The following is a 12,819-nucleotide window of genomic DNA, read 5'->3' as shown; positions in this document are numbered from 1 at the left end:
ATATGCAATGGGGAACAACAGACTAGGTGGTAGTAGTGCTGAAAAAGGATCTGGGAATATAGTGGATTACAAATTGAATAGGAGTCAACAATGTAATGCAGTTGCGAAAACGGCCACTATAATTATGGCATGTATTAACAGGACTTGTCGTAAGCACGTCATGGGAGGTAACTGTCCTGCTCTAGTCAGCACTGCTGAGGCCTCAGCTGGAGTACTGTGCTGAATTCTGGACACCACTCTTTAGGAAAGATGTGGACAAATTGGAGAGACTTCAGAGAAAAGCAACAAAAATGATAAAAGGTTTAGAACCTCTGACCTATGGGGAAAGCTTAAAAAACATGGGCATGGGGGGGGGCCTGATAACGGTCTTCAAATATGTTACTGGTTGTTATAAAGAGGATGATGATCAACTCTCCATGTCCACGTAAGAAGTAATGGGCTTAATCTGCAGCATGGGAGATTTAGGTTAGATATTAGAAAAAACTTTATAAGGGTAGTTAAGCACTAGAATAGGCTTCCAAGAGAGGTTGTAGAATCCCCATCACTGGAGGTTTTTACGAACAGAGTGGGCAAACACCTGTCAAGTATGGTCTACATCAATTTGGTTCTGCCTCAGTACAGGGGGATGGACTTGATAACTTCTTAAGGTCTCTTCCAGACCTACATTTCTAGGATTACGTTTTATAAGATTAGTTTTCTTCTTCACTGCTATACAGAGGATTTTAAGTGAGTACCTTAGAAAGGGAAGATTTGAGTTTGCCAACATAATCCCAGACTGTCTTCGGTGAGATCCTCCCACCAATATGAATTGTATCTGGTAAATCCTAAACAAGAAGTATTACACGGTAATATGAGAAAGCATCATAAACACACAATATGTTGTTAAAAAGCAATGCAGATTTCCCTATCCCAATAGCCTATTGGAGGCTACACTCCAGGAAGAGGAGGCTATAACATTATCATATTTATTTCTTAACTGCAAGGTGAGTGTAGTTATTGAACATTACTGGGAGGGTGACAGTATATTACAAGGAAAAAGGCAGTCCAGAATGACTGTGAAAGTTGAAGGACTTCCACATGCACCATTAGCTAAATCTGCTCATTTGCTTTGCTTCGGGCAGGTAAGCACCAATTTTTATACACAAGTGAATTTTTTAACACCCTAATTCCCAGTATAGCAGTATAAATTATTTTCCTTACTTGCAATTTAACAGAATGTTATGCCCCATGAATACGAGCCATGTGTGTTTAGTTAGGTTCTCTCAGTCAGAATGCTACAGGAAATTTTAGCAGTACAAATACTGTAAGTGATTACCACTATGGCTCCCATATTACAACTAAAAATAATAAAGTCATGACCTAAAACACACATTTATATTCATATATAAAATATAATATAAATACCCTCATAAAATGTGCTTTAAAAAGGGAGAAAGTTTCCAATCTGTTTTTATATTAACAAATGTACACTTTTTTGTAACATCAGGTCACTCAAATCTGCATACTCCCAGAAATAAAATATCCCTCCACCATTTGTTTTTAATCAATATAAAATAATAAAAAGTGCAATATCCCACTTCTCAGAGGCCCATATAAATTGCCAAAGAGGATCAGACCAGTGGTCCATCTAATCTAACACCAGAAGATCATACTTCTCAAACCTGGCCTGAAAAATATTTTTTCTTAAATTATGTCTCTAAGAAAGTTTTAAGCAGAGTCCATTTTTTAAACTGCTGCTTTTTTCTTGCCAAGAGTGTCTTAAGACAGTCACAGATACCCAATTCAGGTACTGAAGCCAAAACAAGGCCATTTTTAGCTCTTAGAGGACCCTAAGGATTCTGAAGCCTTTTAATAACTAAGTAATTCTTAAGGTTTTTAAAATGGGCTTCTTGTTTTAGAACTACAGAACTTGTTCCAAAAAGAATTACCATAAAAAAATGTTATATTTTTTTTTAAATGTGAAGTCTCTATTTTGAGTGGAACAACAGTTTGTCTGAACATATGCACACATTGCCATATACTTAGGGTTTCGGATTTGAGGTATTTGGTGATGATAACCAATAAAATCCATCCAATGCAAAAGAGAACAAATTTATACATAAATAAAAAAATGAAAGTAGTGTTTATCGAATAAACACCAGAAAAACACTGGATAGGATTCCTGAGTACTAAGGGCTTGTCTACTCAAAGCAGTGATGTGAACTATGGGGGGATTATTTTTAAAGTGCACTGTGTTGCACATTAAGTGGTCTATGTAGACCTTGTGGGTGCGCACTATCGTTTCCCTGGTGCACTTTAAAATAGTGCTATTTGAAACAGTACTACCTTACAATACACTAGGAAACATTCCAAAGTATATGTTATTGTAATGAGTAATTTATATATTCATTACTCAATACCGTGTATCCAACAGACAACATGGAAAAAACCCTGATTTTGGACAGATACATAAAACTAAAGAATTGTTAAAAATAACTCCCCAAAATGACATCTCTAAACCCTGAAAAACAGAAGCCCTACATATATTATATATTTAAAAGTCTGACTGCCAAGAGTCAGAAAGATAAAAAACAACACTGAAAGCTGGACTTACTGGATCTACAACAGAAATTTTCCAACTTTAGTGGGAGCCACATAGACAGCTGAGACTTAATCCAATGTTCACTGAAGTCAGTGAGTGTCTTTCTGTTGACTTCAGTGAGCACTGGATCCAGTCCCAGTGGCCTGATTTCTAGGTGCAGGGTGGGATTTTCAAAAGTTTCCAAAATTGGCCTAACTCTGTTCCCAAGGAATTCAATAGTAAAACTCCCACTGACTTCAGTGGGAGCAGAGTTAGGCCAATGCCAAGTGTTTTTGAAAATCCTACCCATATGGTTTGATATTACAGGTGCAAAGGAAAGCAGGTTTAAGACATCAGTCTTAACTTTACAGTTTTTGTTGTCCCCTAGAAAGGGGAGATTATAATGCGGGGAAAAAAACTGGTTTCTTAACAGAAAACAGCTAGTTTTTGTTCAGTGCAGTACACGAAAATATTTTTAAAAGGTAAAAGATGCATTGCTTCACATTATAATTGCTATTCTAAAAGTATTATGTAAGTATTTTGTTTATGTATTCAAATATAAAGCTATTTTTATACCTGCTACCAGTATTTAAAAAGCTCAGAAATGGTTTTGCACAAAGTGCCCATAGTGCCAATATTCTAATGTTAAGTTCAGTATTAGAGCGAGGTGAATAATTTAAAAGTAAATTGTTGAATAAACTGTTCAAAAATATTGCTTAATAATTTTGACAATTTTTGCAAATATTATTTGACCATCTGTAGTCAGTATCAGAACTGTCTGCTTGTTTTATACCAAATAGATACCCACCATATGCTCAGCAGTGACAGTTGTGTTGTAAAATATCAACTACTTTATTCATGGTTAAAATGCTTCCTACCTCCAAAACTTTCACACTGGCATACTGAGCCAACAGATAGTTTTTCCTTTTAGTAAACTGATGCCATTTAGTGTTGTTATAATTTCAGTGTAGCAATATTTAACAAGTGACCTGAACCTTCGTAACAAGCGAAAAATATAGATATATTCTATACATACAAACATCTGTTCTAACCTCACTAAGATATTCAAAACACCCAGAGACAGGATATGCTTTAGTGACAAACTTGGCCACACTTTGCATGTTAATAAATCCTTTCCAAATGGTACTGAGACGAGAGAGAAAGAGGGAAGTATCTCCATCCTGAGGGGATCGTGACTCTGTGATGCTGCAAAACAAAATCGGGGGAGAGAAAAAGGTTAGAAATGACACTTTCCCTTCTTTCTTCTGCCTCCCCCCACTCCTCAAATATTTAGGCATTTTAAACAAGTGAATAGATATTCTGAGAAAATTTAAACATCTAATTGCTACTCAGAATCCAAATAAGTGACAAATTGACCATATTATAAATTATCTAAATTATGCTTGGAAATTAACTGAATCCTGGTGAAAGAATGCAAGGAGCTACTGAAAATAAAAGCATATATGCAGAGACAGGGAATGAAGGGTACTGTGAGAGACATATTTTGTAGAGTCAGGCTAGCAATGTGATTATATTATCTCAGACTCTATAGTAAATTTAAGCATCTTCCACTAAGTGAGTGAATGATACTGTATGTATGAAAACATCCTCATGGTAAAGAACTAAATATGACTATAAATTATAACTGACTTTGAAAAAAACAAAAACAAAAAAATTTCATCCAAATTATAGTTTGTTTTCCCTGTTATGCATATTGAATGTAAGTGACCCTTGTCCTTTTACTAAATGGATCAATTAGTGAGACAATTTCCAACCACCCCCAAAATGAAGTCTAAGAACGTTTTAATTTTAGGATGAAATTCTGCTCTTAGCTATACCAATGTAAATTTGGAGTAATTCCACTGGTTTTCTCTATTTATACTAAAGTTTATATACCCATTATCTCACATTCATAACACCCTTTACTTTTAATGTAGGCAGAGTATGACATTTGGAGAGGAAAAATGAGGGGATGATAAATCAAAAGATTTTCTGCGTGAGGACATATTTTAAAATCTGAACTGCCTTTCTTCTTAATATAGAAAAAATCATATTATTGGTAGAAAATAGTAATGTCAAAGGCTCAGGAGATTGGTTTACTATAAAATGTACGCACTTGATATTTGGTGACGGTGGAACTGTCAAATATCTTGGATCTGGTGAGGATGATGGTTTTGTTAATATTGATTTAGGAGCTGTTAAAACAGGTTTTGATGTTTCCTGTCTGGATTCCACCATGGAAACTTTGTCAGGTGCAGGGCTGGAATGCAATGCTGAGGTCACAGTACCAGATGAACTGCTCATTGCCGTTCTGGGGTCCCTGCCAGATACAGTTACTGTTGTGACAACTCCTGCAATGCAAGAGGTAGGATAAATGGAGACCTCTTCAGGCAAAGTAGATTCTGCATTATGCCCCTGTGCTGTAGGAAAGTATGTTGTTTCCAAGACTGACTGAGAGACTGTTTCTGTTACAGAGCCAAGAGTTTCTGTTGCGTTTTCAGATACTGCCTCTGTTTCAGGTGCTGCAGTTGGTGTAGAACTTTCATATTTTGGCTTTACTTCTGGCTTTGATTGCGTCTCCATCTTTTTAGCAGAAGTCGTAGACAATTTTGATTTCTTTGGTGCCGGTTCATCATCAGATGCTGAAATCTGACCTTTAAATTAGACAAACAAAAGTTTTATTTATTGTTACTCATATAATAAATCACGCTGGAAAGAAAAACCAAATAATTTATATAACATCTGCAGTGGAGCATTCTTCTCTCTCTCAAAACAGAAAATAAAGTTTACTACCTATACTAAATAAGCAACTAAATAGAGCTAAGGTGGTCTAAATAAAAAAAGATAATTATATCAATTAACTCTACACAACTACAAAAAGGACCAGTTTATTCAATTAACAAGTACTATCAAACGACATGGGCTTTGTCCTAGACTACCGAAGTCAATAGACATCTTCCCACTGACTTCAGTGAATGTTGGACTGGCCCTTTATACATAAGATTTCTTATGTGCAACACTAATTTGACAAAAAGAAAAGAAGTACTTGTGGCACCTTAGAGACTAACAAATTTATTTGAGCATAAGCTTTCGTGAGCTACAGCTCACTTCATTGGATGCATTCAGTGGAAAATACAGTGGGGAGATTTATATACACAGAGAAAATACAGTGGGGAGATTTATATTCACAGAGAACATGTGTTCTCTCCCCACTGTATTTTCCACTCATGCATCCGATGAAGTGAGCTGTAGCTCACGAAAGCTTATGCTCAAATAAATTTGTTAGTCTCTAAGGTGCCACAAGTACTCCTTTTCTTTTTGCGGATACAGACTAACATGGCTGCTAACAGTCTCTCAGTCTGAAACTAATTTGACACTATCTCTAAACTGAACATTATGTATACCTGTACAGATTTTGCAGTTCAGGTCAAAAAGATGGGCTCGATGCTGACTTGTTGTGTCCTTTAACATACTACTGAAAATATCCAGAAGGGGAGCACTACTTTTCTCTGGTGCATCTCGGGTTGATTCTTGCTGCTCCTAAAAATGAACAAATGCAAAAACAAATATTACTGGTTGTTCATTAATTTCAAATATATCAAAGCCTTTGGAATCCATAATTTGAATTTTAGTTGTTTTAACAACAAAAACCTTAAAAAGTCATTTGATCTCATTAGCACCTTTGCAAAGGCATGGCATTTTGAAAACATTTTTCATACATGATCACTTTACCTGTGTTTCTTTTTTCCCCCTCCGTCTTTAGTAAGGACATATCACAGGAAATCAAGAGCTCTCTTTTTTAAGAGTTATTCTGCTCTCATTCCCCATCTGATGTCAAAAATATGTCCTATCAAATCAGAAGTTTTCCCAGCAACCAAACTGTGATATTATCCATTGTGTTTTCATTTGGAAAGTTTGCAGAAAGCATAGATTAACCCTTCAAAAACAAAGATCACTTCTAAAAATTACTCTCTTTTTAAAATGAGCATCAAAAGGTAAATATATAGTGTCTGATTTTAAAGAACGTCTGCAGTAGTATGCCCATCATTAAGCTTGGTGCACTCCTAAAATTAAAACGCAAATCCTTGTAAAACACAAATGGTTATTTTACATATTTAGAAACTTTCATTTTTTGGTGAATGGTATGCAGAACTAGTTGACATATTTTCCTCAGTGGTTCAGCACTTAAACAACTGTTTATACCTACATCTGAGTCAGACACTGGTGGAGAATCTTCCATATTTACATCTGGTATATTTTCCTGTTTTATGGCTGACTTCTTGCTTTCATGAGATTTACTTCTTGACTCTGTTATCTAAGAAAAGCATAAAATTATATTCTAACATCAAAAAGCCACATATGTACTTGTATCACTACTTTATACCCTATTACCTATTCTTTCAGTAACCACTGATGGCTACAAAATGTATTGGTCTGCCAAAATTCTCACCCTCAGCAAATCTTAAACTTTTGTGCATGTGACTCTAGAAAGTAGTTTAACAACATCACAAACCCATCAATAATTCCTATGTGAATACATGGTAAACAGAATTACATTACTTACTGATTTGATTGGTTTCTCTTTCCACACAGACAGCTCTTTGGAGAGAAGTTCTTCTGGCTTCATTCTCACTAGCTTTGACAAAGAAATCTCTTCACGAAGAACACGATGGAAAAGTCCCTGAAACAAAAACCTACTTTACTGACATGTTGAAGAATACTAATAGAGTTAGATAACTAGTAAAGGAGATTCTTGCAGAAGAATGAAGTTTATTCCTTAATTTATGAACTCCCTATTAAAAGATACTAACTAGGTATAAGCAAAATTGAAAAGGCTTAGTACGATCAGATACTAAGGATGAATGGGCATCCAGATGAACAATTTTCTGATCACTAAAAGTAATCCTCCAGTGTAAGGTGAACTGCATTTCCACTACCACTGCCCATGCTAGACCTGTTCTGAGAATAAAAAGGACCTCAGCTTACTCTGCTCTCAACTCTACATTTTCACAAGCATTCAATTCGTGTTTTAAAAAAATCATCACTCTGGTCATCTCCAGTGAATTTGTGGATCCACTCTGGCTGAAGTCATCCAACGTGTCACACAATGCCAGAAAGGTAGAGAGAGTTGGAATTTCTTGCCACCTTTGCCCAGTATATCATTATAAGCAGTATTGTATTCTGAATCAAAGTAACCAAGCTTTCTAGGAATTAATGAGCCACACACAAAGACATTTTGGATAACTGTATGATAAAATCACTTCTTTTCAGTCAAGATGTGAATAATTTTGGAATAACTTCGGGTAAGTTCTACAGCCTCAAAATTTAGAGCTAGTAGAGTTTTGGAGATGGAAATTAAAACTGTTAGTATCAAAGAGGTTTCATATATTTTAGCATATACCCAGTGTTTAAGAACACAAACCTGATTTTTTGGGTCCTTAAGATTGAACATGATACTGCGATATTTACTCTTATATCGGTTGTCTGTAACTTGAAACAAGTTAAACATTTCCTTTTCAATATTCAGTGCTATCTTGCCCACTTCACTCTCTGTCATGACCAGATCGTCACTATCATTGACTCTGTACAAAATAAAATAAATAAATTATTATACTTCCTCTAAAAACAGCATTGATATTAAATAAGTTTGGCAATTTTAATTGTGAGTAACATCTCAAAAAAAAAAATTGTGAATTCAGTGAGGCTACTCATGCATGAAGTTAATCACATACTTAAATGTTTGCTGGTTCAAGGCCTTAGAGGCAATATTCTCCACACAAGTTATTTTTGTTTTCACTTTTGAAGGGAACTACAATTAGTTTCCCTACCACTAATTAGGAAAAGTTAAGATGACATTGTACTTGTTTGTGTAACCTGCTCTGATTTTGTTTTGTTTTTTACTTTAAAATTAATTAGCAATCGTTTGAAATTATGTGGTGCTTTAGTGTTTGTCAATAACTGATTTATTTTTAAATGGTGTGATTACTACTATGGCACAGAACATTTTTTTCTTGGAGGGGGATAGGGGAAGGGGTAAACCTATCCGTCACGCACTTCTATCCTTTGGCAACAGGAAAGTATATTAACCATACTGTATTCTGTATATTTTCTTTAGATTTTAACTTAGTAACAACTGCATTATAAAAGTTTCTATGTTGTGATTTAAGACTTCATATTAAAATTGCCATCATAATACTTCAGGTTTTTTTCCCTGCCCTTTAAGAACATTAACATTCAACTCTGATTCTGTGCATTTGGAATTTTTACCTCTGAATGTGAGATATTACCAAACTTTCTTTACTTCACTTTAATGTTAAGCTTATGTCAACTGTTTCACTTGAAGAATGAAGTCACTGCCTCCTTATCACTGTTAAAGAGCAGTGCAGTCTAAACATTTATTTCAAAGTTTGTTAATGCCTTTACAAAGTAAGTGTGTTGAATTCCCACCTTTTCCATAAAATTTCTTTGAGGGATCGTCGTATATTTTGTCGAATTTGAGAGTTGGGTTGTGATTGAGTGGGGTTAGCTGCTCCTTTTGCTTGTGTGATTGTAGACGTAGCTGAAGTGGAAGACACTGCTGTTTTTCTAAGCCCTCCAGGTAAACTGGAAGACACAACTGATTTTTTGGAAACTGATGGTGAACCGTGAGAAAGAGGTGACTGTTTTGAAGAGGAAACATTGCCTGATGAAAGCCAAGATTTCTTAGGAATTACACCTTTGAAGCTCGCAGCAGAATATTTAGTTGGGTGTTTAGTTAGGGAAGTGCTAGTAAATGATGGGGACTTCTTTGGACCAAGGTTTTTGGACATGGAAGACGTCTGTTTCTCAACTGTAGAAGCTGAAGCAACCCCTTTCTTTGACACTGTAGTAGGTTCTATTTGTTTATCCTCACTCTTCTTCTCTTCCTTCTGAGCTGTTAAAACAAACAGAAAAACAATAAAGATATGGCTATAAAATAATGGCTATGTACAGTAATACCTAACTATACCAAAGAAGCTTTACAAATATATAAAAAAAATTATATTACACTTAGTATCTTCATTCTGCAACAGATTTGATAATTGTATTATTACTTTTGACATTCATTTAGATGGGAGACATCCTCCTAGTAATGAAAACCAGCTATTCATTCAGAAAGAACAGTCTCCAGGAAACAATGCTTCCAGTCTAATTTTCAAACAGGCATCAACTTCAATTTGTCATACAACCTATTACAAGCTCACAATTTCTTTAACTTTCACTGGCTTTATTAAAATAGGAAAAAATGAGCATTGGTATATCTTAGCTTGGTTTGGAATAAATTGAGTATTTAAACACTGGACAGAATATATTCCACACAAAGAGGAGGCTTAATATGGAGATTGAGATTACTTCATTTCAGACAAACTCCTTTAAGATTCTCAAAGAAAAATTATAAGGATACATCACAATGTATACAAAATATTTAAAAAGCTATACCACCCTCAAAGAGTCCAGACATGGGTTTCATTAACAATCAGATATTAATATTCAACTTGCATGACAATGAAAAGACTTCACTGGTGTTTTCTGAACATTTAAATGTACCACATATTACTATTTGAATTAAATAATCAAGCTATAACAATTTACTTAACGCTTATTCCAGTACATATAGTTATTGTCTAGATTTTGTAAATTTGAAAGAACGAATTCACAGTGGCGAAATCATTTCCAAGAGCTTGACTGAATTCTACTAAACTAAACATTGTTTTAAAAAAATCAATTACTTTTCCTTTACACAAACATGATTTAAGGACTGAGTTGTGCACTGTTTGCTGCACTGAGCTTCCATACAGTCTCTCATTCTAATTGCTCCAGTTGAAAGTAAGTGAAATAATCTGACATCTCTAACAAGTTATTAGTAAGTTTTTCTAATTACCAACCTCTCCCTCTGCCACTGCAAAGCTGTAAGATATTAGACAGGCAACTTGATGTCAGGAAAAGGTATAAGATTATGCAAATGAAGGCCCCAATTCTCAACTGTGCTACAACTCCACTTGGGGACATAAGGTGGTGAGAAAGGTGCCCATGCTATAATTCCTGGACCTGATAGGGAAAGATTCTGCACAGCAGGATCAGTAAAATCAGCAAAAGCAGGTAGGGACAGTTTCACATTGGGGTATTACATACAGAAACATCATTTACAGATAACAATTCTAATAGCTACACCACCATCCTGGATCTTTTATGATATATTGAATAGTCCCTTATGTGAAGGACTGAGGATGCGGGAAATTACTCAGGAACAACTCCTGAAATGTCATTCTATTACTTCCTTCTGAAGGAATGCTGGGAAGACCAAGTTGTGGCTTTGTGCTTCCCCTCTCAGACTAGAAGTAGCTAGACTGGTTAATGTAGACCCTTCTAATGACACAGAACACTTTAAACAAGTAGGACTTCTAAATATAAGATTTAATCAAAGAAGTCAAGTTTACCATAGAGCATTTGGTACACTTCCTGGACCTCTCCCATAGAATGCCCTCAAGACAAGTTATCAGGAGACCCAACACATGTTTTGTTCTTCACCCTTCACACCCAACGCAATAGAATCAGAAAGCAGTGGCAAATTCAGACTCTTAGGATAAATGTTTCCATCTCTTTTGAAATGGACTCCAAGATGTGTAACCTCCTAGGTGAGATAGACTTTTGGACTTGTTTGACACTATGTTGAAAAAGTTCCATTATCTTTAGAGACACAGAGACAGGGCCACACTTTCTTTCGATGGTCTGTTATTACAAAACATCAGAACTCAGGGAACTGATGTTCTAATGAACCAGATGACACAATATTGTAGTTGGAAGTAGCTATTGGCACATGAATGTAAGCATCTTGAAGATCCACAGGCGCCAGATTAGTTACACTTGCTCAGTCAATAATCACATTCCAAGTGACTCCTTCCTGACTCTTGTGGGGCAAAATGTAACCATTTCCAGTCCAGGATGAAACAACTTCCTTTTGACATCTTGAGTGTGATCAAGTGGAATGAATGACTGAATTTCTTCACTGAGTGAACTAGAGTAATTTTTTGTCCTGAAAATGATTCACTGTAACTATTGCTGTCCCATCTTTCAGTGTACTAGGACAATATTAGCCAAAGTGAGGATGTACAGGAACTATGAAATAATAGTAATACGTAATGCTTATATAGACTGGGAGGTGAGGAAAAGGGCCCAACAGTCTAATGTGATGAGCCTTCATTGATGTTGCAATGTAATAAGCTTGCGCCTAACTCTCAAAATTTAGTTCCTTCATTGGTAAAGATTATCTATCTTAGAGGTTTCCATAGTACCTTCTTTGTGGTACGTAAGCACTTCAATAGTACCGAAACATATCTCCAGCCTAGAAACTAGACAGAGAAGGGTTTCCTACCATTTCAGTTTGGCCAAAACAGGTTCATCAGAATTACCGGAAGCAGAAAGCCCAGATACTTTATTCAACGGTCAGGAGTGTTGGGAACAGGAGAGGCAAATATACCCAAGAGCCATGTATTGATGTAGCTGCAGAAACTAACAATTCCAGCCCTTCTTTCTTTGTTTATTGAACTTCCTGCTCATTTTGAGTACATATCTTTTCTTATTTCTTTCAGTAAAAAGGGACAGAAGCATGTTTTTTTGGTCAGTACAAAGTAAGGCAGAGCACATCTGGGATTTGAAAACAAACTGGGTGAAACCTTGAGTCCTCCTCAGTGCCAAGACTTTTGGGAAATCTGAGCAGTGTTACTATATTACTCATGTGATAACAGTGAATGACTCAGCACTTCCTAACTAGTATATTAGAGTTGTAGAAATAAAATAAAAGACTATTCTGGAGAGAGGTTTGTTTGTATTTGTTATATTTGTAAGTGTTGTGTAGAATATTTAAAAAAAAGGAAGAAGTCATATTTACCAACAGGAGTCTTTTGTATGCAGTTATAAATGGTTCATATTTAGCAACTTTATGCAGGTCTCCCAACGTCGCACTGATTTGTGTAAGGATTTTCAGAATACATATGAAATTCAGTTATGTGTGTCAGCCCAAAAGCATTTTACCCAACAGAAAATTATGGAAGATTTTATATACTTCTATATCTCAAATATGATTTTTGATCCTGTTGTAGCTTAATATATACTCGTGACCTCATGAATATAAAACATACACAAATACTTTTGCCACCATCATCCTCCCAACCCCCTCTAGTACCATTAGCTTATCATGCTTTGCTTTATGTCTAACTTAGATTGTAAACTTCTTCAGGTAG

At 35.6% G+C, this 12,819-nt stretch overlaps 1 protein-coding gene across 7 annotated transcripts in view; it reads right to left on the bottom strand.

The window, feature by feature from the left end:
* The window catches only part of DIDO1 (death inducer-obliterator 1), an 88,622-nt gene that overhangs the window by 17,854 nt on the left and 57,949 nt on the right, over positions 1–12,819 (bottom strand). For all 7 annotated transcript variants that reach the window (XM_073309101.2, XM_073309100.2, XM_073309103.2 and 4 more), the window contains 8 exons: positions 9,008–9,473; positions 7,983–8,142; positions 7,125–7,241; positions 6,768–6,875; positions 5,965–6,100; positions 4,677–5,214; positions 3,613–3,766; positions 735–824 (listed from right to left, as the gene is read on the bottom strand). In XM_073309101.2, the coding sequence (XP_073165202.2) occupies positions 735–824; positions 3,613–3,766; positions 4,677–5,214; positions 5,965–6,100; positions 6,768–6,875; positions 7,125–7,241; positions 7,983–8,142; positions 9,008–9,473 (1,769 nt within the window). The remainder of the gene's footprint in view (positions 1–734; positions 825–3,612; positions 3,767–4,676; positions 5,215–5,964; positions 6,101–6,767; positions 6,876–7,124; positions 7,242–7,982; positions 8,143–9,007; positions 9,474–12,819) is intronic.

The sequence above is a fragment of the Lepidochelys kempii genome, chromosome 13 (assembly GCF_965140285.1).
Source record: "Lepidochelys kempii isolate rLepKem1 chromosome 13, rLepKem1.hap1, whole genome shotgun sequence".
In the NCBI taxonomy this organism is placed as follows: domain Eukaryota; kingdom Metazoa; phylum Chordata; order Testudines; family Cheloniidae; genus Lepidochelys; species Lepidochelys kempii.
Note: the sequence above shows the minus strand (reverse complement) of the source record. Positions and strands in the feature narration are given on the sequence as shown.